The sequence below is a fragment of the Ascidia mentula genome, chromosome 1 (assembly GCF_947561715.1).
Source record: "Ascidia mentula chromosome 1, kaAscMent1.1, whole genome shotgun sequence".
Classification (NCBI taxonomy): Eukaryota; Metazoa; Chordata; class Ascidiacea; order Phlebobranchia; family Ascidiidae; genus Ascidia; species Ascidia mentula.
In genome coordinates, this window is record NC_138566.1 from 19,551,906 (window position 1) to 19,578,121 (window position 26,216).

Genomic DNA, 26,216 nt, shown 5'->3' on the forward strand with positions numbered 1-26,216 from the left:
GCCGCGGAATGTGTTTATGTAGTTGTTTGAGAAATCCCGGTGAAAGTTGGTCTTGAAGGTTACGGCAAGACACTGTTATCGACAGCTTATATTAATTTTAAATTCGCTTTGAACTTTTAATTCAAAATTTAATTTGAACGCATCTTACAAAATTAAAAACAATTATGATTGCATCTCAACAATAGAACACCAAGAATTTTCTGTCAGGTGACAATGTTCTTGTGTATAAGCTGCAGACAGATGGCCACTGTTTCGACCTAAAAGGTCTCATCAGTGCAGCTGGTGTGACTATAAGACGAACTTTGCAGACCAAACGGCCAAGCAAAGACTTCCACTTTGTGGTGACTATACAGTCACCGTCATCCGTTGGGCACCAAACTAGGTGCAACCTTACGGAGCAAACAAGGTGGAAACACTACGGCCAAGCAAGCTTAACCAATAGTGCCGTCAGGCCCCGTGTCACAATAATCATATGATAAGCAATGTGGAGCCAATAATATTCTTTCTTCAATGTTCTTCTTTGGCATAATACTTTTGCATTACGACAAATTTATACTGTTTACTGCGCTAAATGCTGTTCTAATTCACAAGAAAACGCTTTAAATCGCTTGATTGGTATGCGTTGTGAGAATACAAAAATATTTGCCAAAAATGAAGGAAACGTCGATTAGGTTTAATACAAATTTTGGGTAAGTATAAAAGGCAGATTGTCAAACCAATAAAACGTGTGCTGTTAAACGGATTTTAATATTGCACTGCGGAAAGTATGTAGTCCCTAATTTTGTAAAATATATTGGTTTGTATTATTTTACACTTGGTGTCGCTCGCAATTTACAAACGTGCATTCATCCGTAGTATTTGCTTTGGTGCGCTTAAACTTTAATTTGCAACTTTATGTTTGTGTGTTCATTTAGCTATTCAGCATATGTTTGGAGTCTGTTTTATCACCGTTTGCTGCATCAATACTGAATCATTAAATTATCCCTGGCTGTCTGTCCTATCTGTGCAACCTTTATCAGATGCAAATCGCATCACACACAACACACCGAGGTTGAATGTCACATGGGCAAGTGATCTTTTGGAAGTAGGTTTCTGTTTCAGAAACTTTGCTCAAACGCAAGAAACTTGAAGTGCATGCTGATCTTTACAAAATGGAAAATTCCATCAAGGAATTTATTGCAGTGACAGGTAGCCTATAGCCCGTAGTTTTAGATGTTGTTATTGACATTAGCAATAATGTTGACATGTTAATTATTTGTCATGAAGGAGCAAATGAAGAAACAGCTAAGCAGATGTTGGATGTTTTTTCTGGAAACTTAGAAGCAGCTGTTTCATCATTTTTAGACTGTTCTGTCCCAAATAACATCGGCCCAACAAATGCAGGTGGAAAATGTTGTTTTTTTGTGATTTTTAAACAATATTATTTAGAAAAGAATCATGAGATCTTGTTACTTAATAATAGCAAAACCCTTTATCCTTAAACATCCACAAGTTTCAGTAAAGTGCAGATCAGAAATTAATGGTCGAAACTATTTTAGCAACTGCCGATGATGAAGTTAGAGCACCAATTCCACAAACAAAAGGTGATTAAATGTTATGTGGGTAGATGCTGTAGCCCTTGCAAGTACTAACTTTACAAGGACTGAAAATGTCAATAGTTAAAAGTGTTACTGGTGCCAAACCATTATTTACATGTTATTAATTTAAAGTGAAACATGTATTTAGGGGTTCTCATTGAAGATTATGACTCCACTCCGCAATGGATGGTCAGACATCGGCCACGCTCCGTGTTTGATGGCTTTAGAAACTTTAAGGCTGAAGAAGGTAGTTTTAAACTCGCACTTGTTATTGCCAAGACATATTTTTTACAGTTTCATCTGTCCTTTATAAGCTAGTCATTATTTTTTTTTCTATTTTATCTACTGTTGGTATTGCATTTGTCTTGTTAATTTTCATTTCAAGACATTCCAATAACTTTAAGTTAGCACTCCATTGCCAACATTAAACTGAAAAAAAAACTGTAACGTTTTGTTGTGTGCAGATTCCAAACCAGGGTCCAAAAGGCTCAAACGTCTTGAGGATTTATTTCGTCCGCCGCTTGATATCATGCACAAAGGAACATTTGCCACTGTATGTCAGTAGGACAGTTATCTATAATACTCTTGTTAACATTTGTGATATTCTTGTGTATTGTGTTAGGCCAAAGCTGAGGGTACAATGCACAACAAGTGGTTGATCGTAAATGTGCAAAATGTTCGAGAATTTGTTTGTCAAATCCTCAACAGAGATGTTTGGAGTGACACCAACATCAAGTCCTTAATTAAGGAAAACTTTGTCTTCTGGCAGGTATATAGCATTGCAGATTGTTTTTTTTTGGAATACTATTGTATGTAATGCCAACAAAACTGCACAATATAATGTAGTTGTGTTGTGAATAATTTTTGTGAATGGTGCTAACAACAGAGACATGTTAATTATATGAAACTAATGATCCTTGACAGATCTACAGTGACAGTTCAGAGGGTGAAAGATTTATTAACTTCTACAATGTTACTGAGTGGCCCCATGTTTCTGTTCTTGATCCCAGGACTGCTGGAAAAATGGCATCATTTAAAAACTACTCCAAAGAGTCTGTCATCCAGCAATGTAAGCTAGAGTTTTTCTATATTGCAGTAAAACTATAATGCTCTCCAACCCTTGAACTGTACAGAATTAACCAATGAAAAAAACAATTTCAATAAAAAGAAGTCCCTTTAGCTTTATAACTGCATGTCCTTTGTGAACAGTAAAGGACTTCATTAATGATCATGGTGTGTTGGAAGCAGAAGAAAAACAACCTCCTGCAAAAAGAATGAAGGTTTACCTGTGCTTCTTTTGTAATTGCAGTAGCTGTAAATGTATAATGTTTATTTGAAGCATCTTGCTGTAAGATAATAAAAAGTATTTTTTGTTAAAATTTGTTTCAATTTACCAATTGTTTGGTTTTATGTCGCAAACACAACAAACTGTTTGTCTCTATTAAAAAAAGTATTAAATTTTGACTTTACTTCATTCGATAGCATGACATTCTCGACTCAAGTGAAGACAGTCAAATGGCGGCAGCAATCGCTGCATCACTTCGAGAAGCAACTCGCAGCAGCAGTTCGACCAACAATGAAGATAGCCAAGAGGAAGATGAGGACGACAACTTCGTCGACGCCAGCAGTGAATCGAGAGGAAGCCCCATCGTTGTGGATGCTGTCGATGCCGACGATAAACCGGACAGTGTAATGGCTAGACCAAAAGACGCAGGGGAGATTGCCAAAACTGCAGTTAGCGTAGACTCGCAAACGAAAAATGGTGTCGTCCTGGCGCCGGACAGGAGTGATCGTAATGGTCATTCGCCGCCTAAACGAAAGTTGGTGAAAATATTTCCAAAAAAATCCCCCACCGCTGGCGCCTTTGAACGATCACGTGATGACCACTCACGGTTTGTTCCGTACAAAAGAAAGGAGTCCGAATCGACGGAGCGTGAAGCAACTACGGAGGATACAAACGCCGTTAAGCCTGGGACATCGTCCACGGCGAAATGCAGACTGATGCTTCGCTTACCGGACGGGACGCGAGAGAAACTGGTCCTACAGGAGAACGACACGTTAAAAGTCAGTTAAAACGACTCTTGTTCTCATAGTTCCATTGTGGTGAAATATTTAGAATACTGTATAATTCCTAAATAATAAGAAACCCTTTGTCAGCGTTTATTTACGTATATCTTTGTCATTTTGGGACATGTGGTGTTTGTTTACACAGGATCTCATGCACATGCTCTCGTCTAAGAGGCTCGGTCCAGACAAGTTCGAAATTCTGACCAACTTTCCCCAGAAGCTGCTTTCTACCATGGAACCAACCCTTACATTGAAAGAAGCCGGACTGTGCCCCCAAGATACCGTTTTCATACGCGAAAAATTATGACGTCACTGCGGGACGTCATGTTTAGAGAAATCACCTTAAATCATGGTTCCGGTTGGGCCCGCCGTATTTGCCTTTATCGTCAAAGATAGGGCAGTGGTTGTTGAACGTGAGTGTAAGACAATATGTTACACATTTGCGTCGACCAAAGGAACATTCACCGTCACGTTACTATAGTGTCTTGACATGGCAATGTTGAAACGGCAAAGATGGTTAAATACCGTGCTGTAGTAAGGACGGGCGATTCGAACACAGCCTGAAGTTCTGATTCTACACCTCCCGCACTTAGGAACTCTTAACAAAATTATTTGGTAAATTGGGCACTTCAGAAAATTGTTTTTGGAAATTGTGTAAGTAAAGAAAGTTACGGGAAACACTGCCGGCGGTTAGGACCGCGCATTCCTTTTTACCAAAATTTTCTAAAAACTTGTTCGTTTTACTTGTGTGATTAGTTGGAATTTTGACACAAAGGTTTCTGTTAAATGCGATTACCCGTGTTCTAGTCTTGAAGCGATTTCATACATAAAACAACGAACTTTTCTTCAACAATGGTATCTGTCGTCTGCAATCAAATTCTAATATTTTTGTTTGATTTTCTATGTTGTGTGCAGACCAACTTTATGAACATGCATTATTAAATATCGAAAGTGTGTAAACGTCTACGGAAGGCAAAAATAGGAATGGACACTGTATGTTTTATTTTAGACAAATTTAAAAGAACTGATTACTTTCTCCCAGTTCGATGGTCCACTGGCTAATGGTGTCTTTCGCTGCTCCAGTTGCATTTCTCATTATATACAATTAAAGTTAAATAAAGGAAAAAATTGAACAGTATCTGTCGAAAGCGAAAACCCGAGCCCGAACTGCTTGTCATAATTTAATTCAGCAAACGTGGAAGTGTAAAGCGTTTTCTGGTGGTTCAGGAGCGAACATTTGTAATATATAGACTTTTAGCAATAAATTGTTTTTACTACATGAAATCTACCTAACCAGCAGCACTTCTTTCACGTGACACAAGTTAACCTTCAATTCAGTTTTAAATGTTACTAGAACAGTCTTGTGTCCACGCTTCTAGATTTAGAATACATGTTTCGATTTTTATCAAAGCATCTTCAGTTCTACAAACAAAATAAACAGAAAAGACATAGTTACATGCTAAAACGATAAAACTGGCCGAACAGTATACTGTTCTAAACTAGAAGTGTGGACACAAAGTTGTTCTAGTAACATTTAAAATTGAACATAGACTTTTAAATTGAATTCAAACTCTGGATCGCAAATGTTCGTTATTAATGGTGTTGCTTGGTCGTTAGGTGGCGGCTTGCAGCTGCCATGTGAAAACGCCAAGAATACCAAGGACATTGTTCTTCTATTATTCGGACGTTACAGCAGACGACCCAAGCTTGCATTTACGAATTTCTTATTTGGTCGCATACTCCATTTGGAACGATGCAGGTGACATTTTGCTGTATTCAATTTTGGACATGTGTGTAACATTGACATTGTTTAGATGGTCCTGCGGCACGTAACTGATTACATTATCGTGAACTTGTCAAAACCTAAAACAAACCAGTTTCCTGTCACAATTTACGATGAAGAATATAGCACAAAATGTCGCTTCCGTATCTCAACACTCGCAAGTTTATATTTGTGCATAAATAGCTAATCGGTTCATAATGAGCATTACTAAATTATCTCAGCCCTGTTTGATAGGTATTGACTTGGCGACACAAAACAAAAAATGTCTGTTCAAAATATCGTTATTCAGTCCGTTTGTAAGGTGCAGCCGCGTGCTTAAAGGGTCATCGTTGACATCCACATACCAGTTGGATTGCCGGACACGAATACACCCAAAGGTGCCGTGAAATCATGAAGTACGTTGTTGGACTGTAAACTGCATCACCAGATGCAATGTGCGCTCATAACAGTCGGACGCATTCACCAAAGCGTTTACCAAAAAAGGAACAGCTGCCCGGTATGTGACGTATGCGAGTGCATGGTTTCATAAAAAAAAGAAAAAAGCTCGCCAAAGCGAAGAATACAAGACACTCGCGTGGTCGCATCACATGTACAGGGTTGCCAGGGTGGCGGTATTCCCGCCCAATTGGGCTGGTTTTCAACATCGAGTTGCGGGTTATTTTTACGAGTTGCGGGTTGCGGTTTATTGGGCGGGTTCGCCAATGACATTTTCAACCCCTATAATCACGCATTCTGGCACTAATGTCTCATACCAAGAGTAAACCAATGCGTTCATTTCCCGACAAACGAAACAATCGTACGGCGCAGAGAGTAATAATGCGTTCAGAGAAACACGCAGTGGGTGGGTGGGTGCGACAGAAACTTGAACCATGCAACTGGAGTCGTTTTGCCAAAGCAGCAATGGTGCGGAGAAAACGTTATTTTTGAAAACAAATTTAAAAAATATAGTAACCAATGAACTAAGGATTACTTGAGGAAACAATGCAGTCAAGAGGTCTTTCGTAGTGTTTAAATTTTTTTGCCATAATGCTTACAGCTTCCACGTTTGATCGCTTTACGCACGCGTATGACGAAACTACGGAATACAGATGTACGAGATTTTGTAGTTGTAAAAATACATGTTTTAATTGAGCGTTTTTTGAAGTTGTTAGTTTCAGTTATATTATGACCCAAATTCATCGAATATTGCAATGTTTTTGCTATGTATTAATGCTCCTTGCAATTAAAGAAAACGTAATAGGTAGCGCCATGGTCAGAAACAAATGTGAAAAAACGTAACCGCTGTAGGTTAAAGCTACCGAGTGCGACAATTCACTAACATTTGTCGATTTCAAGCTAAGTCAGAGTAAAATTGGGCTGGTTTTGGGCTGGTTTTGGGCTTGTTTTAGAAATTTCTTGTTTGGGCGGTTTTTGGGCTAGTTTTTACAAGGCGTTGGGCGGTTTTAGAAAATTTTACCTGGCAACACTGCACATGTATCATGTTTTGCTTCGCATTGCAGTTGTGAAGCCTGAATGTTTTGGTTGAGCTGCCCTGAATAGCTAGGCAATTTAAGCCAGGAAGCAGCGCGTCACACCGCAGGTACTCGTTTTTACTGCTGCTTTTTGTTCTAGGCCTTGAGACAGATGATTGCTGATTGCTCGGCGTTATTTACTTCTTATTAATTTTCGATTTTAAATTATGACCTGATGTGCTTTGCGATCAGCGCTAATAGTCTTGTGTTTACTCTTTTACCCACCGGCTGACAATATGCGTACGGCAAACACGCGAACAGTCGTAAATGCAATAAACGTCCGTGTTTACAAGAGGGATACGTTATCTGTCTAAATTCCACCAGACAAACGAGCGGTTCGGCGAATATTATTCGTGAATAAATTTTACCAAGGTCAGAAGGCTGTGTTGCTAGGAAGGCAGCGCAAATTTTTGTCACTAAAGGGGAAGGTTGTTGTAACGCTAGTAACTGCTACAAATTTTGCGCGTATATAAATTGGTAATTATCTATTCCTATACATTTTCCTTTTTCCTAGTTGATCTATAGGCCTGGTGGTGCTGATTGTTAAAACCAGCTGGTGCTTCTGGAGTCTACCTCTGACAGAAAAAAAAATTGGTAAGTTTGTAGTATATTTGATATTTAGGCCTAAAAACTTATGACAATATCTACCTTTTTCCAGCTTCCATGGATCACACTGAAGCAGAAACTGTATTTGCCAGTAAGTAAATGGTCTTTTTGTGTAAGAAAAAGTATTGTAACCGCTCATTTATATTTTACAACAGATAACACTAATGTGTTTGACTTGGACTGTAGCATTGGCCCAATAACAAAGCCATATCCAATTGGCATGATGCTACTTAAAACCATTGATGAATAATTTATTCACTTTAAAAACTGTAAATGCCCAGTTTAATGGAGATCTTTTCTTCTACATGTATAGTTTCACCTGCATGTATCTAGTGGGTTTATAGTCTTCATGTCATTAAATGTTAATGCCATTCTACCCTTTTAATTGTTTTTATTCTTTAGCAATTTATTAAGTGATTTTGTATGTAACATTAGATATTTATAAAATGTGTTTTTAACATTCCTTTCAATGCTCTGCATTGCCTAGTGTATGAAGTACCAGTGAGCAATGCTAACAATAACAAAGTATCCCATGTTACATCGCGTTGGGTAGCCCATCCAGATTGACTGCATAGTTTCACACAAAACAAGTAACTTCCTTCCTGCTGTATGGCCTATCATTTGCCTGTAGTTTGCTAAAGTCACTGGCACAATAAAAAACTACACATGTTGAAAAGCAATTGGGTTATTTTCCCACGCATCTAGTTCATATATAAGCTGGCTTCTACTTCCTGTGTCTAGGAAAGGAGCAGGAAATGACTTATAGGTCATTTGGAAATTTAGTGGGTGCAAGCCAAGTAGTTATGGCAAAGCGCCACAGTTTGTTTAAACATGTTGCGAAGTGTAGCTGACAAAACATTGCTTACTTAACCTTGAATGAACACAACATGTGGGCATGTTTGACAAAACCTGTGAAGCTTGTTATCCTGTACTTACAGTTGTTTGTTTACAGCTTATCACAACAGGTCATTGCCTTCGCATCCAAATGCCCTGAAACCATCCAAGGATGATCATTTGTTGATACAACCCAAGAAACTGGGCAATCCGGTTATGGAATCAAGAAACCACCGAGTGATGCAGCGTGAATTAAAACTTAACAACAAAATGTAAGCCTTTAATTCTTGGCCATTTCCTATGTTATGAAATTATCAAATAAAGAACAGTTTCTTAAATAAGGCCAAGAGATGTACCTTGTGAACTCTATTTAGGCTAAATCAATGTTGGATGCATGACCAATATTGATTTGTGTGCAGGGCAAAGAGTTCATGTGTTATTATAAATATTGATCAACAACACTATTGAACATTTGTCCTCTAAATGTTACTGTGGATTCTTTTTAACAGAAAAAATATATTCCGTCTTCCACAGAAACTTTGTGTTTGATGTAATGTGACTATTAATGAAGATTTTGATAATATTGTAGAAGGGTGCTGTATGCTGTATCTAAAAAGGAGACCTTTGTGTGTAGTTGTAACAAATTCAATGCATTGTTGCCAGACATCGACAATGCAAACATTTGTTTCACAATGTTTACTGCATACCACCAACCTTACAACCCGTTGCCTGTCTCTTTTTAATGATTTATTTGAGGAGTTTTTATGAGTAAGTGCGCCCTCCTTTTTTGGCAAACAACCACTCATGTAAGCTAAGATGAAACATTGTCCCTTTGCCTGGACAATTGGACCATTGTGTGTTGGTTAACAACAACCACGAATTCAAGCTTCGGTTACTGAAACACAATGCCTCAGTGGTAAAGTTACCTTATCTGTGGCAATATCCTTTGTGGGCCTCCTAATTTATTAATAACTTGAAGGTTTGCACCGCTACTTCCTTTATTCAATGGGAGATACCACCGAAGATGGCTGTTGTTTAGAATCAGTAAACTGTATATATATGAAGTATGTAATATCAATAATTAAAAAGTTGTTAAATTGTCATTGTTGTCATGTACAGATGTACCTAAAAAACGTTTGGCCCTATGTATATATGACGTTTTTCTGCACCGGTCACGTCCTTTGTATAGGTAATTTGAACCATGTTTGCGATTTGTCAAAAACAGTGATTTTGTTAGTTTTTGGAGTTTTTAAATTTGCGTTGGTGGTTGCAAGCACGGAAATGCCAAAAAAAAAACGGCAAACGCATCTGAACCCACACACTCCACCTCATGATACTCCCACACTAAAAACCTTCCACGCCCTCTGACTAACTTCGTCCTCTTCCTTCCGTACAGGGGCATAGACGTTCTTCACCAGAAATCTGAACTCTCGAAGGTTTTCAAGGAAAAGCGGCGTGAGCAGAGTTACCAGGAACAACATCCCCCCGTCCCCGAAACCAAGTCGGAATTTGAAATGATGTTGGAAAAACGGCGGAAAGGGGCAGAAGAGGTGATTTGTGGCGGCGATGTTTGTTTTTTCGGTTTTTATCTGGAATCCTAAACGCTCGCAGCCAAGTCGTGAGAGATTCGCCCTTTGGGGAAATGCGAGCCCGGATGGTAAGGTTGACTTTTTGAGGTTTTCGGTGAACAAAACGGTCTCGCCCTGGGCGTATATTGTTGTGCATCCGTTATCGGAATCTCCGTGCGTTGAAATAATGTGAAACCAGTTTAAGATTCCACTTCAAAATGTTGACGTGTGATTAATGAGCTATCTGCATGGGTAGAAAATATTGAAAATAGTATTAAAATGTGATTCGTGGTGTTGGCATTTACTAGCTACCGATTTTGCAAAGTAGCCTGCGCCCCGCAGTCAGCATGATAAACCAAAAATAAGCTGAAAGAAAGATTGCCTTATTTCGTTTTGACGTCTGGTGTGTGTCACAACTGGTGTGTTTGGAAAGGCCGTCCACGTCAATATCACCACCCAGCGACGTCATGTGTTATGGCGCGGTCGGGATTTCCCAGTAAGACTGAACTTAGCAACATGCCTGTGAGCGGACGATGCGTATCAAGCGCCTTCCCCTTACGCAAACAGACAAACTATAATTAAGGCGTGCGCAGTTCTTTTTAGGTATGGTTGTCGGATGATGTATTGGTAACAGTGAGCTTTCTCTTGGTTAAAAGTAATAGTGCTCATAATGCAATGCTTAAGGTCAAAGAAAAAACGTAAAAAGTACAATATTTCATAAAAAATAAATTAAAACCAAGAGAGTTAATTGCGTTCACAAAAAAAAACTTAAGGGTCAGAACGCACAAACCGAAATAAACCTGTGCGCAGCATAAAGTTCCATCACCGCATGATTCAGCCCACGCGCGTCAGTCGGAATTTATAGGTGGGCGCAATCAACGTGGCCAGATATAGTCATTTTACAAACGAATAACAAATCGGAAAACGACATGGCGTGACTAATCATGACCCTTGTTGCGCCAAGAACCACGATCACGTGATCTGCGTCCTTCGAGAGAAACCAAGCGAGTTAATTAGTGCTGGACTGATTTGAGCGGTTCTTGGGCTAACGGAGTCTGATTGTATGTGATTTGACTATATTTAGGGTAATTACGAGGAAACCGCGGGTAACTTGTATCCCCCCCTGTTGCGAGTAAAATGCGAATCGCCTAAAATATGGTTCAATGAAACCGAGCATGCTCTTGGTAATGTATATTGTATGCGGATGGCCTGGCTGCAGCTTCATGCAATGCTTCCGGGAAGATGCGAAAGCGAAAAATTGCCCGCGCGTCATAACGAATGATGTTAAGTGCTAAAAGTAATCCGAATTGACAGTACGTCCTTTCAGTAAGAATTCAACAGCTGGTGTGCCCCAAATAGTTACCAGAAACTTAAATTTAGTAAATTTATAATCCTATTAAACGAAACTCACCTTATGCGAAAACGCAATGGTTTATTATTTCCTGTAAATTCAATCGTTGCGGTACGATTTCGTTTCACTTTCAACCCGGGGATCTATAAACAACACACTGAACGGTATTTTATTGTCGTAAATTGCTGCGTTCGGTTGGTGTCAAAGATGAACCGACATATGTCGCCCACACCACACCGCGCCACCGTGTGATGCTATTTTCGCTTTCAATTTTATGGATTTTTTCCGGTTTGAACCACTTTCATTTTGCATTCCGAACCGAACCTCGACCCCTACATACATAAATTCATTATACGATTTAAGTCATCGGCTTTTAGAATATCACTGTAATTTTAGTACTCGAGGTTATATTTTCATATATTATGTTTGAAATTACGCGTGTAACGAAATTAAACTGTTTTGGGATATCAAAATCCACGAATTATTTACATGTTGTTTTAGGTCGTTCAGGCTGAGGAGGAACAAAAGAACGTGCCAGAGTTCGTAAAAATGCGCGAAAAACTGCGCAAAAACTCCGACGAGTAACTTGACTTTCACGCCGCTGCTATATCTATACCTGGACCTCCACCGCTTCTCGCCGCTTACAAAAACCTTACCGACCTCACTGTAAATTCCTAAACCCATGCTCGCTTGCGACACCAAGCGGATCATTGTGATTTCGCCGCGGCTTGATGCGGATCTTGATTCTCCTATTTCTATTTGCGCTTGTTGGTGTTCATATTGTGCTGCATGCTCTAAACGAGAGAGCCACTAACATGACTGTTCAAAGTGTTGCTGTTGATTGCGTTACCGACCGGACTGACTTTCGCAGTTCAAAGCCAGTTTGCCAAGTTTAATGCCCCAATCCGCCAACAGTTTCTTGACCTTTTCCTGTATATCATTGACAACTGATTTCTTGCTTTATTTTGCCATTTTTTTTGCGTTGAGCTCCTGACCCGTTTCTGTTTGTAGTGATTCTACTTGCACTTGACATAACAAAAATTTATGAATATATCACTAATGACTCAACTGTGGTTTGTGTTTTTTGCAGCTGGGCAACTTTGAGATGATTTGTTTGCTCATAGTAGCTAGATGTGCACGCGGGACAGTGCCTTCCAAATTGCTAAAGCCATTAAGGCCGGGTCCACACTCACGCTTTGCGCCGGCGGATTTTTTGTTTGTTTCATTACATGTCCCGAGCGTACGCCCGCACTCCGGCGTATAATGAAACAAACCAAAAATCCGCCGGCGCAAAGCGTGAGTGTGGAGCCGGCCTAACATATTTACACCCACCCGAAAAAAACAACTTTTGAGGGTTGATAGGTTGTGAAGTTTGTATGAAATTGCAACGTTTCTGTATTAAGAAAAAAATATTCAATATACCGATGAATGATATTATTTCTAATCATGTTGACTTGCGATCCAAAACGTTACGGCTAAAAAATTTGAAGTTGCTCCATAGCACCACCTATCTGTTTCTATAGAAACAAACAAATGGTTAATCCCCCAAGCTCTTTTGCAAATTTGTTTCGAATTGGTTGAAAAATAGCTCTTAAACATGACGTCTATACAAGACAATGAACCAGACTCAACGGTTTATGAAACGCGAGTTTCTTATTTTATGTTACTTGAGGAAAAGCAGCGTGCGCTGAACAAAAAAGCTCTTCTACACAGGTTTGTTCCTTTGCACTGAAATCCAATTTTTGTATGATGGAAGTTAACCTTATGATTACTTTAAGGCTAATCTACATATCACGAGTTTCACCGGACATCTTGGACAAGAGGGAACTTGGGACCTTTTATGAAGAGCTTTTCAAAAATCTTCAAGTAGGTTGGCCAGTTAGCAGTAACATAAATTTTTATATTCAGAGAATTTTGAAATAAATATTGTGTTATCACATTCTTGCAATCCTGTCATTTCTAAAGCACATGGTGTAGACATGAAACATTAATGCAATTCTTTATGTTTTAGAGTATCCACCAGGCGGAAGGAGTTACAGGAATCCTTTTGATCTATCCAGGTTATGTGGTGCATCTTATAGAATCATCTACTGACATCATTTATGGCATACTTAAAGACCTTGACCGAGCCACAACGGAAGGAACTAACCTTCTTCATGACACTAAAATATTAACTATCAGTCATGATGTTCCTACAAGGTGAAGTTTTTTATACAAGTAAGCCAGATGCTTATAAATGTTATTAAACTCTAGGTTGTATCAACAATGGAGTTACCGAGTCCTAAACATTACTTCGACACGAGAAGAGTATGAGGTAAAATATATTGTACTTATCGTGACATTTTTTTAGCCATATCTTATTACATTTCTAATTGTCAAAATTCTGTTTTCTGTTATAACTCTGATTGTATGATGAAAGATTTTTGATAACCCAAAATATTTGCATTGTGTATTAAATTATATCCACCTCAACCTGAAGTAGTTTTCTTGAATTTGGAACCAGAAAAACTTTTGAGCATATTTTTTAATACCTTTGTTCAATATATATTCAGTTATGTTGCATTTTATGTTTTTATCACATGTGCGTCTGTATTTTTTGCAGGGAAATGAAGGAGTGGAAGAACTTGTTGTCGAAGTCATAACATCTTTGCTCAAGCTTGGGATGTTTATCCTGAAAACTCCTAAACTCAATGTAAGTTCACAAATGTAGATAAGAACTATTACTGTAAGACAATGGTTCTCAAACTGTGGTATGCGTACCACTTGTGGTGCGCGAGAGCTTTTCAAGTGGTCCGCGATTTAGTCTACTCTATACAATTTGCCGCACTTTGCAGAAGCCAAAACCACTGCAAATACATGATGTCGGTTTTCTTTATTGTGCATTTGGGACGCAATAGTATCAACGTGAAATTGTTGCACTGTTGAAGTAATTCTGACATCGTGTATTCAACTGTGCAACAATTTCACGTTGATACTATTGTGTCACAAATGCACAATAAAGAAATCCAAGCAACTGGTGATATTGGCTAAATTGTTATTGATTGGTGTTATGTCATGACAGTTATGGTATAGTAATACGGTGGTACGTAGTGTATTAAAAAACAAATGAGCGGTACGTGATTGGAAAAAGTTTGAGAAACACTGCTGCAAGAGGTATAAATAGAAAATTTCTGAACGTACATCCTGATTCTTCACCAACAAATCTACTAAGAATATAGTGAAACTAGCCTTGAATCAGTGCTGTAAATAGCTGTAACAGACATGTGGGCTTGTTAATATTTTGTTGGGCCTCTTTGAAAAGAAATTTATGTATTAGAATCAAAACATTTGATCGAATTTATTCTTACATTCATCAGGCAATAAATTGTCTCATTTTAATTTTGTTTGTTAAACACAGGTAAAAAATGCAATGGACACCCTGCATGAAACTGTTCCAGAATTGCTGATCCCACAGGACCAGATCGGTTACCTATTAAAAAGAACAGAACTTGACTCTCCATCAGAATTTTTGCGCACATTTGACCAACCTGTTGACACAGTCTTGCAAGGAGAACTTGTTTGGCCAGTGGCAGAAAACTTGGCCGTCAACGTCAAGTGAAATATTACAAATTTTGTACTTAGAATCTTATTTTGCATATGTTTCTGTACCCAAATGATAATTTTCTTTATCGATCATTTTTAGGACAAATAAGCTGTTTTCTATGTAACAAAACAATGTTTTTTGTCCTGCAATGAGAAACAGTACAATATTGTATCTAATCAAATTCTTATGGTTTATCTTGTATAGAAACCAATGCAATGTATTGCAAATAATTTTTTGAGGTAAATTTTCAATGTCATTGCTACTAAACCTCCACAGAAATCAGGTTGAAAATTGTTTGGAAGTACTGTTAATTTTTAATACTGGTGCCATAATATAGCAGGTAAAAGGCAGTGTACCGATATTCAGAAACACAAGAAGATAAGTAAAAGAAGTGTACATTACACTTGAGAAGCACAAGCACCACCAAAATAAAAAGAAAAATTACAATAATGTATTAGGAATTGGCAATGAAGTGTGGAAAGCAACATTTGCAATTATGAAACTCACAAGAATGTTAAGGTGTTGCCGCTGCAGATGCCTCAGAGCCTGGCACATTTATGTTGTACTTTCATCAGAAAGTTGTCTGTTTTAATCAACAAAATTTATGGGCTCTGCTGGGCTGGAATTTGTAAGGAACTTTTGCTTTGCCTGTTTGCATAAACCATCACACATTATACAACATTTAGGGGCCAGATTGCAAGGATATTTTTAGTTGAACATGGTTTTCGTTATTTATGCATTGTCCCACTTAGTTGTTTTTGAATGGCTTGCATCGTTCTCGCTGCCAGAATCAATTCCACTTGTCAGGTGGGAAAGCATATGTCTGGCACACGACGGCCGGTCCACAAACACATCAGGACAGTAAAAGCAGTTGTATTTACAGGAGTCTGCATCACCAATTCTCTTCCCAGTAATCAAATTCCTAAAAAATTTTACTCTTTTTATTTACTCAATTTTGTTATTGGCATATTTTTTAAGAAGATTTTCAATGAATTATATCCATATTTCTAAGTTTCATAATACATACCTGGATATCTCCATACTACTTTCAGAATTACTGGAGTCATTCGAACACTTTCTAGTACGCTTCTTGCTTGGTTCACCAGCATCTGATAGTTTTGTAAAATTAGAGAATTAGTTGTAGAAAAGACTTTTACACAAACATCTATACTGAAACCACCAAGGTGTGGTTTTGAATAAATGTAGTTGATGTAGAATGATTTTTTTAAATGGGGAAATACAAAAATACTTTTTTACGTAAATTAAACCACAGGTAAGCAAACATACATGTGGTTTGATTCTCATTCTCTTCCTTCTTTCCACTTTTCTGTGACGTTGGTATATGAATAATAAAGAGTTGGTCGTTGTCACTCTCTTCGTGGTCGGATGCAGACATGGCAAACACATTGACATGTCTTGTTTCAGTATCAGAATCTTTCACGACCTGGCAGTTCTTCAGTTTGTCGCATACGGTTCTCTTTCGATTTTCCTCTTTTTCAATTGCTCGACTCAGCCCATTTTGTTGCTTCATTAGTTTAAATGCAAATCTTTTGCTCATCAATGAAATAACTTGAGACAGATATCGTCTTGTTTCACTGCCAACATGACTTGAAAGTTCAGAAAGATCTAACAGTAAAAAAAAATGGTTTTTAAACCTACTTTAAAGAACAAGACCTATTCCCATGACATGTGATAAATTTCATTTGAAATGGTTGTAGAATAAATATTTTTAGTATGTAAACAGGTGATATTTATATTGACTTCAAGACAATTTAAACCTTTGGTTAAAAAAACAACAGTCCACATACCTGAGCCTCCAGCCATGGATTTGTCCTTTTTCCTGCAGGTCTCAAGAAATCTTGTAATACTCCTTAGCAAGTCCTCTTCGGCTGTTGTAGCACAATCAGACATTTGATTTGTAGTCTCAGAGGCAGCCCAAGGACAAGCCGTTGCACTGTCTGTTCCAGCTTTTGTGTGACAAATAGGACGCCTTGCATCTTTCTCCAGATCATTATTTTTCAATGTTCCTAATTTTGTGGGGCCCTCAGTTTTCGCTTGGGTAAACTGACACTCCAACTCACTTCGATTTGAAATTGCCCATAGTTTGGCAACTTCAAGAAAGTAACTTACAGGCAACAGAAACTTGTGTGATGATTTTTCAACAAAACTTGTACGATCAGCTTCTGAGGATTCAACCGATGCAGGCATAAGTCGATAGCTTTTTGGTGAGGAATTGACAAAGCGTGTTTGGGCAGTCTTTTTTATATCACCCGTTGAAACAGGCAACCAAATAGGTAACATGTCATTTGCAGCAAACAAAGCCTTAGTGTCCCTTTCATGCTTTGAATCATGGTTAGCATGTGCCATAACATGAAGTGTGTCCGAGGCTTGATTGGTTGGCGTATGGAAGTGAAGACCTTCATTGTCTAGATTTTCATTTTGTGCAGTGACACAACTCATTTTAGATTAAAAACTATAAGATAAAAGGTATATTTTGTTAGTTCACAACAACAGCCAATTTTGTTGCTGACATAGGCTACTGTATACTGACAATCCCAGTTAAATTGATAACAATGTTTGAGAATTTATCCTCTGTGTGCATGTTCAAAATTTATAGCCAATCTGCACAGGAAAAATTACCTTATACAATAACATATACAAAATGTTGGTTAGTCTACAAAATCAACATGCTGCCTTCTATAAAAATGTGCCGCAAAAATTACAAACTTTGTAATCTGGAAAACAAAAAACATTACAAATTAAAATTAAATGTTTCGCACAAACTAAAAGGTTCAACAATTTTTGTTTGGACTTGCACTTGCCCTGCAGCGTGGATTAATAATTTAATATCCTCAACATAAATTGGAAAAGTCTTGCCAAGGAAAATCTTCTTCACTGAACTTTCACCTCTACGTACATAGCTTTTTCCAATTCAATGACAACTTGTGAAAACTAAACATTGTAGTTTTTTCTAACAAGGGATCAAAACAACACAGAACAACTTCGTCGACTCTCCCACACTCACAGAATCAAAGTTGATAAAAAACTCCAGCCAACAAAACTGCGAACGAGAATAGCTTTGCTGATTTACAAGGTAGCTGTATGTTGTTTTTTCAGACCGACCTTCTCAAAGAGAAAAAAATAAAATCGCAGAATAATTCTAGAATATAGTTATAGTTTGATAATTAGTGGTTACTCATTAAAAACGTCCAGGCCACAACAAGATTTTTTACCAGTATAACCACACGAATTGCAACAGTTGGTGCACCAGCAACGCGGTAACTTGGCGATTTTAAGCTGTCAAATAATTTTTGTACAAATTTATTGCGGGTCTATTGTTTAGTTTACCATTGCGAGTCTATTGTTCAGAAGTATCGTGTTGGTAATTTACCAAATTAATGCAACTACAAAATCAGCTGTAAATAAAAAAATTAGGTTTAGTTCTTTAGATATATTATTTTGAGTTATAACTATGTGCATGCGGAGGTGTTCAATGAACTTTATATTTTGCTCTGCAATTTGTAATTAATAGTTCAATCTAATAGACATACCAGTGTGATGTCATAAATATCTTACAAGCGATTTTTTTACGTCATTTCCGTTTGAGATCATGCTTTAAAGTTCCTGTTTTTTTGCTGTTTATCGTTTTGCGATTTGTGCTTTGCAGGCAGTCAGGCACACAGAGCATTATTTGTAATGTAATGAGGTCAGTGTATGTGCACTTGTGCAGCTTGACCATTTAAACTTAACCATACAGCAAGTTTTCTGTGAACTCTAATGAGTTAAGTATGTACAAAATCCTTAAAGGGCTCTCAAGTAAGTTTTAATAGAGAATATTGTTGTAATTTTTTGGTAACTGTTTATTTCATTGCAGGATGTCGTGCAAGGGCCCCAGCTGCACCAACACAAAGTTCAAAAACTGAAGATGGTGAAATTCAAGATGATGGGATCAACACCTTCGCAAAAACAAACTACTATGACGAAAGGTAGCTATATATGGTTGTATCATTAAATTTAATGCTCACAATGTCCTTTATTGCTGGAAAAGTGTATGATAAAACTAATAGTGAAATGTCCCGTTTAGCTCAGCTATTTGTCCCGTTTAGCTCAGCTATCAGTAAAAAAAATGTTAGTTTTTTCAACGTAAATTTATTTTGTCAAAGTTACTAGTTTCATTATTTTACCCAAGTTTCACACAAAAATTAAACATTAAAATATCACTCATTTTGAAGACTTGAGCACCGAGGAACCTGCAACGAATCTACTGATTGGCAAAACCATTATCGCTTTAATTATGAAAAAGATGTTCATTTTCGCTACAAATACTGTGGGGAGCTTGTGTTGGTGAGTCAAATTTGTGTGTAATTTGTATTGATTAGCATGGAAAACTGTTTTATTGTTATAGGGGTCTGCTACCATTTGGGCATTTGCTCGTATTCTCAACGATGTGCATAAAAGAGAAAGGCCCAAATCGTCGTACTGTATTTGGAAAATATTGAAAGATAAATGCATTAAGGAGGTATACATATTTATGCAAAAAAGTTATGTTTACAAAAATGAACCAAAACCAACAATTACCTTAATTTTTTAGAGACTTGGTGAATTGTGCTCATCTCTGACGACATTGCCACAGTTGACGGTGAATAGTGTTTTACCAAGGGTTCCATCAATTACACTTGCTAGGTAAACTATTTCTTTGCTTTTTCACCTTCTGTTGACAGTAAATTTTTAAATATATTTTTGTATCTCAGTCGCGTTGTTCATGCTGCTGGTGAAGAAGGAAGTTCTACAGCACGTTCTGTGCTTGGAATTAATGTATCAGGAAAAGCCCTTTGTCATCAAGTTCAAGTGTTACAAACAAAAGTAAGTTCCAAAAATTTGACATTTAAAGAATGGTAATTTTCTTGTGCTAAAAATTTAAACAATGGCATGACTTTTATTTCATTTTAGAAAAAAAAAACAGTCACCATCGACCCGAAATTTGTAAGCAACGATGATCACATACCAAGTTTGACAAGCAAAAGTGACAGTTCTGTGTCAACCACTGACAGTTTTTCCGAAGAAGATATTGATGAATTTGTGTCTTCAACTAAACACTGTATTGGCCTCACACATAATATCCAAGGTAGTGCGAAAATTTAAATACAGATTCTTTGGCTTATTACAAATGTGTGTTTTTAGGGTTTCATGATTTTTTTGTATTTTATATCTGTGTTTATGATTGTTACCAGCTGTTATATTTAGGTTTGGAGTTTTATAAAGAAGAAAAATATGAACAAGCTGTTCAGAGTTTTGAGTTTGGAAGCAAAGAAGGATGTAGCCAGGCTCAATACAACCTGGCATTGTGTTTTGAACGAGGAAAGGGTGTTGACAAAAACATGGAAAAGGTTTGTTATTCTTTTTAGAAATTTGGTGGTGGCATTTAACTATAAATATTGAAATCTTCGTATAAATTTTTCTGAACTGTTTGATTCAGGCTAAATCAGAATACCGCAAGGCAGCAGCACAGGGTCATAAGTGGGCTCAGTACAACCTGGCACTGATGTTGTTTCTAGAAGATGAAACTGTTGCAACTGCACATGGCATGTTTTTGTTGGAAAAAGCAGCAAAACAGGGAATGGTCGAGGTAATTAAGTTGGTGTTGTATGTTAACAACTGCATATAACTTAACACAAATAACTGTTAACTGTAAATTCGTTCTTGTTTGCCATCAGGCGCAGTCCCTTTTGGGAGCAAAACTTGCGCATAAAGGTCCTCATCACAACATGAAAAAAGCTGTGAAAATGTTTACCCTGGCTTCTGCACAGGAGGTTATTACGCTTTTCTGTTCAAAATTTTGTATTTGTTTTGACCAATTCCCTGTTTTTTCCCCTTTTAGGACGTTGTGTCGATATACCACCTTGCAGAATGTCATGAACATGGCTTAGGTGGCTTGACAAGCAGTGGGTCACATGCTTATGAACTCTATGCGGATGCAGCTAGGAGAGGTCACCTTGATGCAAAATACAAGATGGCTGCCATTCTTTTAAATGGTTGCAACGGTAAATGGCATGCAACTACTTTTTTGTAGCTTATACATACAATGTCTTTAGTTTTCTTGGCTACAGAGTGTTGTAAGCGGTAGTTTCTCATTTATTTTATTAACCATTAGCATAAACATAATAAGTCGACAAAAAAAGTTACATTTACAAAATTTGTAGCACGTTTTCTACTGTTAATGAGGTATGAGTAATATTGCTAACTTTAGTACAGATTGCAATTGTTGAGATAATGAAGTAAGTTTATGATGACATAATCCTTGTGGAAGAAAGTTTTTTCTGCAATTTACAGTTTGGCTGGAGTTTCTTGTTCAAATGTGGGGTTGTAGTTTTCCTGTGCTTGCATTTTTTCAATAGGACCTGACTGTTGTGATGTATGCCTTTGTCTCAGTGTTGCCAACTTGGTTTGAAGAGTCTGTTGCTCCATCAACATGGACCTGTAAATGCAATAGTTGTTTCTGTCTTTGCAGTTCTGGACTCGAATATTCACCTAGTTCTGAAGTTGATTTACATTTCACAGCAAAGGGTTTTGTTTGCTTATTTATTAGGCCATTGCTCTTTAAGTTTTGCAACCCATTGTTGGGGATATTTTCTGTGATTAGCATTAATCCTCAATGTAACTTCTTCAAAACATTATCTTTTTTGTGCTTGACACCTCCTGCACATTAAAGTGGCAGTGCAACACAGACTGTTGTTCTTACCTTTGGTATCCATAGCGCAAGTATTTTGCACATTTAATTGCCTTGGATCGGAACCGCTGGCTTGATATTGAATAGAGAATAGGATTTAAAGCACTGTTAGACCATGCCAAAACTGCAAAAGCTATGAGAAGTTTGTTGCACAAATCCGCATTGGCCACCTAAAATGAGAAGAATGTTGGTTACTTTTTGTTTTTGTTCACCTATTATGAAGTACCGTAATTCCTGGAGGCAAAGTCATTATTTGCCAAACCTGTTGAGGTAGCCAGCATGCCACAAAAGCTATGACCAAAACTGCCACCATAATGGTTACCCTGTGTTGACTCTCTGGAAAGGTTTTGGTTGATGTTTTGCACATTGTTGTGGTATTAAACTTGCTTACGTCTTGTGCTTGCCTGGATTTGCCTGGATACTGTGGCTTTGATGATTGCAGCATAGCTCCCGAGTATGATAGCAACAGGCAGGACAAAGAACATAACAAAATTAGTGTAGATCCATGCTTGGTATGATATTGAGTTTGTGTGCTCTTCAAATTGGCAAAATTTGTCTGCAGGTATATTTTTTTTGTTCCGGTGCAGAAATAGTCAAGTTGACACACAAAACATGCAGACATATCTAGTATTGAGACTTACCTGGAATTACCCCAGAACCATCTGCAGAATAGTAGTCAAATGTGAAATTGAAGTCGTCATAAAACGTATCTATATCAACTGCATCAGATTTGAAGCCAGGAAACATTAGTTTGCATTGTGAGTCGACATTATCAATTCCAGCATACACCCCTGCTGGCACTGCACATGCAATGCTCAAAACCCAAAGAACAATGCAAATTTTTAATGAAATATTTCTACTCCTGTATGCTCTTGACTTTAAGGTGTAAACAATGGCCAGGTATCTGTCAATGCTCATCATTGTCAAAAAAAGTACTGATGCTCTGTAGTTGACGAACTTAACAACTGCAAATATTTCTCTAATCAGCCTTAACCGTCAACTAAAACATAGAAACAACATTATCTGTATACCTTCTATGAGTTTGCAAACTCCATTATTCAGTACAGGGGCAAATTTCACAGCTGGTATGTGGAGTGGCAAGATAACTAGAAACAGAAAGTCAGCCACAGCCAAGTTGACAGCAAACAGATTTGCAACAGTTCTATTGGCACGATATCTTTCCCATATCGAAATAACCAATATAACAACTGCATTGGCAAGCAACCCAATTCCTGTGAAAAAAAGATTTCGTTACTTACACAAATGTCTACCACCATCCGGAACAGTGGGTTGCCTAAATTGCTTTTTTCTACATATTTTTTTCAATTACTTGTAATACATTTTCAGTGAGCTGCAGACAGGAACACTGTTTTTCCTGATAAGTCTCACCAGTGCAATTTTGATGGACTAATAGCCAAACAATATATTTGTTGAACGTTTAAAAGATTTTTAATTATTTTAGTTGGTGTATGATAACAGTTGACAACACGCACGTTTATATCTTTACAGTTCACAACCATTTATCACTACTTTTTTACCTGAGATTATTGGAATCGTAATGTTTTCAACAGTTTCCAGAGTTCTCCTGGTCATTTCCAGATCATCCATATTTGATTGCCTTTTCAAACATATAAAATTTACGCTGAAACACGAGGTTTTAAACCTTTCGTAAAACCTCCACTGTAAACCACTAGTACCCACTGTGGTTACTGTGGTCTAATAAATATCACCAAAGAATGGTAGGAAACTACCATGTAAATTCACCCCCATACAGCTATTCAGGTTTTCCTGACATGTCGTCTTCTTGCCATAAATGTCAATGTAGTGGACTTAACGTTAATATGCCGAGTACTCAATTTACCATGTGTACAGACCAATTTGAATGTCCCTTGTATCAGTAATTGCTGGGATGCTGGCAAAATTAATTTTATACCCTTTTGAAACATTTTCATACATAAAAATTAAACGTTTTTAAGTATGTTTACAATGTCAACGGTGTGTTACAATTTACTTTCATAATTATGATAACAAAGCTGTGCAGTTTACTTTATTTTTTATTGTGATTAAGGTGTGAACAAGAATGAGGAATTGGCCAAGAAACTGTTCGAGGAAGCTGCCAGCAAGGGTCACGTGGCGGCAAAACAACGATGCGAGGAATTGAAACGAAACAGGAACGAGGTGTCGTTTAAAATCGGTACCGTATTGCGAGAGGACGACGAGGTCGACACGGAGCAACTCTTTCATCTGTTCATGCCTGAAATACTGCGAAATCTGCAAGTGGATTTTATTAACGAGCACCTTCGTGCGGCTCCCACTATGAAACGTAGCAAACTTTTCGGCCCGGCCTTGCTCGAAACGTCACTCCCGCATGGTTTGAATTTTCACCGGGCGTCGACTTGGCCCAACGCCCTTGCGCAGTTCAAGTAAATTCTGACACTACACTCTGACACGACTGTTGTGCCGGGAAATTTTGCGTGCTAACTTTCACCGCCAGTTCAAAAATCGAAATAGCTCAAACTGTGCGATTGCTGCTCGCCGTTTACACAAAGCGCCATATTCTAACTTGCCCAATCTGGTTTTCATCATGTCAACGCCTTTTCTGTAAACCTGAGCTCCTGTCAAATCTTTATGCATTTAGTTTTTTATAAGGCATAAATTGCTTCGTTTGAACTTAAACCTTCATTATATTGCACCTAAAACGCCACATTGGCATTTTTTGCTTCGGGCTTCGTTGTGTTTCAAGCCCTTATTTCGCTAATATGTAGCACGAGATTTATGTTAGACATCACGCGACTGCGGTTGACAGCGTCCTTGAGGCATCAGCCAAGTCCTGCAATGATGAGGCCAAGCGTTCCCTTGGGGGAAGTGCGCTCTTTAAGACTAATTAGATCCCGGTTACATCTGTATCAACTTAGTGGTGGGTTACTGTCCCAAACTGACAAGATGCAGCGCTTCCCTCTCACAAACTGCCCGCTGCTGACTTTCGCCCAACCAACTTATCTGGTTGCTCGAACCCGAAAAAAATAGCAATTATAATAACTTGTTTAAAAAAAATGCACTGCGTTTTTGAAAATTTATACTTCATGGTTGTTTGATAAAGGAAAAGTGATTTAAGTTCCATTTGTCGTTTTGTGTTTTGCAATGGTTTCCCTTGTGTGTTTGTTTTTCATATGTTTGTGTGTTTGAAGACAATGTTCCCGACAAAGAGGTTTATTGCTTGTTTTACTTGGGCTTAGATGACAGCACAGTGTGATCAACGTATTTGTTTTAAACACGATTGGCAGGTATAGCGTGGAGTTCTGCAATAAGAGTGGTCGGAATTAAGGGGCTGGTGACAAAAACTCACAATGTTTGTTGCAAAAGGAAAATGAAAATAGCACCACGCTGTGGATAGTTTACACCTTACGTTTGTACTGGAAACCCATAAAAGGGACAAGTCAATGTCCCTTATATAAAGTATTTTTAGTCCTTGTTTGTTGGATATTCTTTTGTGGTCAAATACAATTGGTCTCATGTAGCTTTTATTTATATTAATAAATAAGGCAATGACAAGACGTTTTTACCTGCAACAGAAATTCAAATACCTTGTCTGTTTATTAGGTTCACAGGCTTCGCAGCCAAGGCATTGCAGCCTTAGCTGGATTTGCTACTTTTCCCAACAAGTCGGAGCGAGATCTGAAAAATCAAGCTCCCGGTGAGGTTTGAACTCAAGACCCTGGGCTAACCAGGCCCAACGCTCTAACAACTGAACTACAATACCTCAGTGGTGTATTGTGGCCAAGGTACTTTCATCACTTTCTGTAACTGCGAAGTGCAAAAACAGATGCAAAGCAAACAGCTAAGTTATAACGCAAGGTGTAGTGATACCTATCGACAGCCTGTCTAATTAGCTTGGTTCACTGATTCAGTATTGTTTCTATTCCTTTTTTATCAATCTTGTTTTTGTTTGAAAAAAAAACGGGAGTTTCCAACCACCAAGTTGAGTTGCGAGCTCAAAGCGTTGAGTCAATTTATTTAAGTGATGCTCCTTGGAAGTCTGGAAGGAGTGGTGCTTGTTAGATGTAAAATTAATCAAAAGGAAATCACCACTGGTCCTTCCACTGTCGGCAGTGTCAGTTTCAACAACATAAAGATACTTTCTGATCCAACATTTCGAAATATGCAAAATTTAGCACTTAGTTCACTATATGTTAAATACTTAATATTAAACATAAAAATTAAATTTAAAATGTCTTGTACGGAATAAAGCAATGTATTTAGTGGTTAATGTGATCTAGCTCTTCCAGCTACAACCATTTCTTCAATGCCACACATGTTTACTCCACGTCGTATTTTGAACAGTCCTTTGGAACCCCATTTTGGCCCCCATGTGTTAACGGCTAACCAGTAGGGTAGGCCATTGCTCTCGCCCCAACCCAATATTTTTACGCTCTGACCGGATAACCGTGCATTTTGATTATTTTTTACGACAAACCATAAACTCCTATTTTCACAGTATCTTTGAGCTCATGAGATACTGATAGTGAAGTAAGAAATAAACTGTGACGATTAACGTTTTGTGAGCTTTCCAGTCATTACATTTATTGGTTTCAGAAAACCATTTTCGACA

At 37.9% G+C, this 26,216-nt stretch overlaps 6 protein-coding genes across 8 annotated transcripts; 4 read left to right on the forward strand and 2 right to left on the reverse strand.

The window, feature by feature from the left end:
- Positions 1 to 883: 883 nt before the first annotated feature.
- LOC145904279 (UBX domain-containing protein 7-like) lies at positions 884 to 4,598 on the forward strand. The gene is made up of 10 exons (XM_082992359.1): positions 884 to 1,188; positions 1,267 to 1,383; positions 1,539 to 1,583; positions 1,726 to 1,824; positions 2,042 to 2,130; positions 2,200 to 2,346; positions 2,502 to 2,646; positions 2,787 to 2,857; positions 3,060 to 3,641; positions 3,790 to 4,598. The coding sequence occupies exons 1-10, from the start codon at positions 1,152 to 1,154 to the stop codon at positions 3,949 to 3,951; spliced, it is 1,494 nt and encodes a 497-aa protein (XP_082848485.1). The 5' UTR covers positions 884 to 1,151; the 3' UTR covers positions 3,952 to 4,598.
- Positions 4,599 to 6,740: 2,142 nt separating this feature from the next.
- Positions 6,741 to 12,365, forward strand: LOC145917725 (protein FAM107B-like). The gene is made up of 6 exons (XM_083002998.1): positions 6,741 to 7,006; positions 7,453 to 7,532; positions 7,597 to 7,635; positions 8,497 to 8,650; positions 9,775 to 9,928; positions 11,799 to 12,365. The coding sequence occupies exons 3-6, from the start codon at positions 7,602 to 7,604 to the stop codon at positions 11,880 to 11,882; spliced, it is 426 nt and encodes a 141-aa protein (XP_082859124.1). The 5' UTR covers positions 6,741 to 7,006; positions 7,453 to 7,532; positions 7,597 to 7,601; the 3' UTR covers positions 11,883 to 12,365.
- Positions 12,366 to 12,860: 495 nt separating this feature from the next.
- LOC145900506 (testis-expressed protein 47-like) lies at positions 12,861 to 15,126 on the forward strand. Its single transcript, XM_082988863.1, has 6 exons — positions 12,861 to 13,010; positions 13,076 to 13,163; positions 13,309 to 13,496; positions 13,551 to 13,611; positions 13,900 to 13,989; positions 14,695 to 15,126. Exons 1-6 carry the CDS (start codon positions 12,895 to 12,897, stop codon positions 14,893 to 14,895), a joined length of 744 nt encoding a protein of 247 aa, XP_082844989.1. The 5' UTR covers positions 12,861 to 12,894; the 3' UTR covers positions 14,896 to 15,126.
- Positions 15,127 to 15,190: 64 nt separating this feature from the next.
- On the reverse strand, positions 15,191 to 17,527 carry LOC145900490 (uncharacterized). The gene is made up of 4 exons (XM_082988862.1): positions 16,689 to 17,527; positions 16,168 to 16,506; positions 15,908 to 15,989; positions 15,191 to 15,802 (listed from the first exon to the last, which is right to left on the reverse strand). The coding sequence occupies exons 1-4, from the start codon at positions 17,338 to 17,340 to the stop codon at positions 15,613 to 15,615; spliced, it is 1,263 nt and encodes a 420-aa protein (XP_082844988.1). The 5' UTR covers positions 17,341 to 17,527; the 3' UTR covers positions 15,191 to 15,612.
- A 1,003-nt stretch (positions 17,528 to 18,530) lies between these two features.
- On the forward strand, positions 18,531 to 24,383 carry LOC145892232 (uncharacterized). 2 transcript variants are annotated; one of them, XM_082981990.1, is made up of 12 exons: positions 18,531 to 18,696; positions 18,755 to 18,866; positions 19,113 to 19,224; positions 19,286 to 19,399; positions 19,472 to 19,563; positions 19,632 to 19,743; positions 19,831 to 20,005; positions 20,125 to 20,267; positions 20,357 to 20,506; positions 20,595 to 20,690; positions 20,759 to 20,921; positions 23,676 to 24,383. In XM_082981990.1, the coding sequence occupies exons 1-12, from the start codon at positions 18,669 to 18,671 to the stop codon at positions 24,032 to 24,034; spliced, it is 1,656 nt and encodes a 551-aa protein (XP_082838116.1). In that variant the 5' UTR covers positions 18,531 to 18,668; the 3' UTR covers positions 24,035 to 24,383. The 2 variants fall into 2 exon arrangements, with proteins under 2 accessions (XP_082838116.1, XP_082838117.1); XM_082981991.1 differs by having other exon boundaries at positions 19,632 to 19,728.
- LOC145892258 (type-1 angiotensin II receptor A-like) lies at positions 20,933 to 23,667 on the reverse strand. Of its 2 annotated transcripts, none has more exons than XM_082981992.1 (7): positions 23,146 to 23,667; positions 22,639 to 22,839; positions 22,249 to 22,572; positions 21,999 to 22,163; positions 21,834 to 21,943; positions 21,620 to 21,777; positions 20,933 to 21,355 (listed from the first exon to the last, which is right to left on the reverse strand). In XM_082981992.1, the coding sequence occupies exons 1-7, from the start codon at positions 23,213 to 23,215 to the stop codon at positions 21,205 to 21,207; spliced, it is 1,179 nt and encodes a 392-aa protein (XP_082838118.1). In that variant the 5' UTR covers positions 23,216 to 23,667; the 3' UTR covers positions 20,933 to 21,204. The 2 variants fall into 2 exon arrangements, with proteins under 2 accessions (XP_082838118.1, XP_082838119.1); XM_082981993.1 differs by having other exon boundaries at positions 21,834 to 21,939; positions 21,995 to 22,163.
- Positions 24,384 to 26,216: the final 1,833 nt, after the last annotated feature.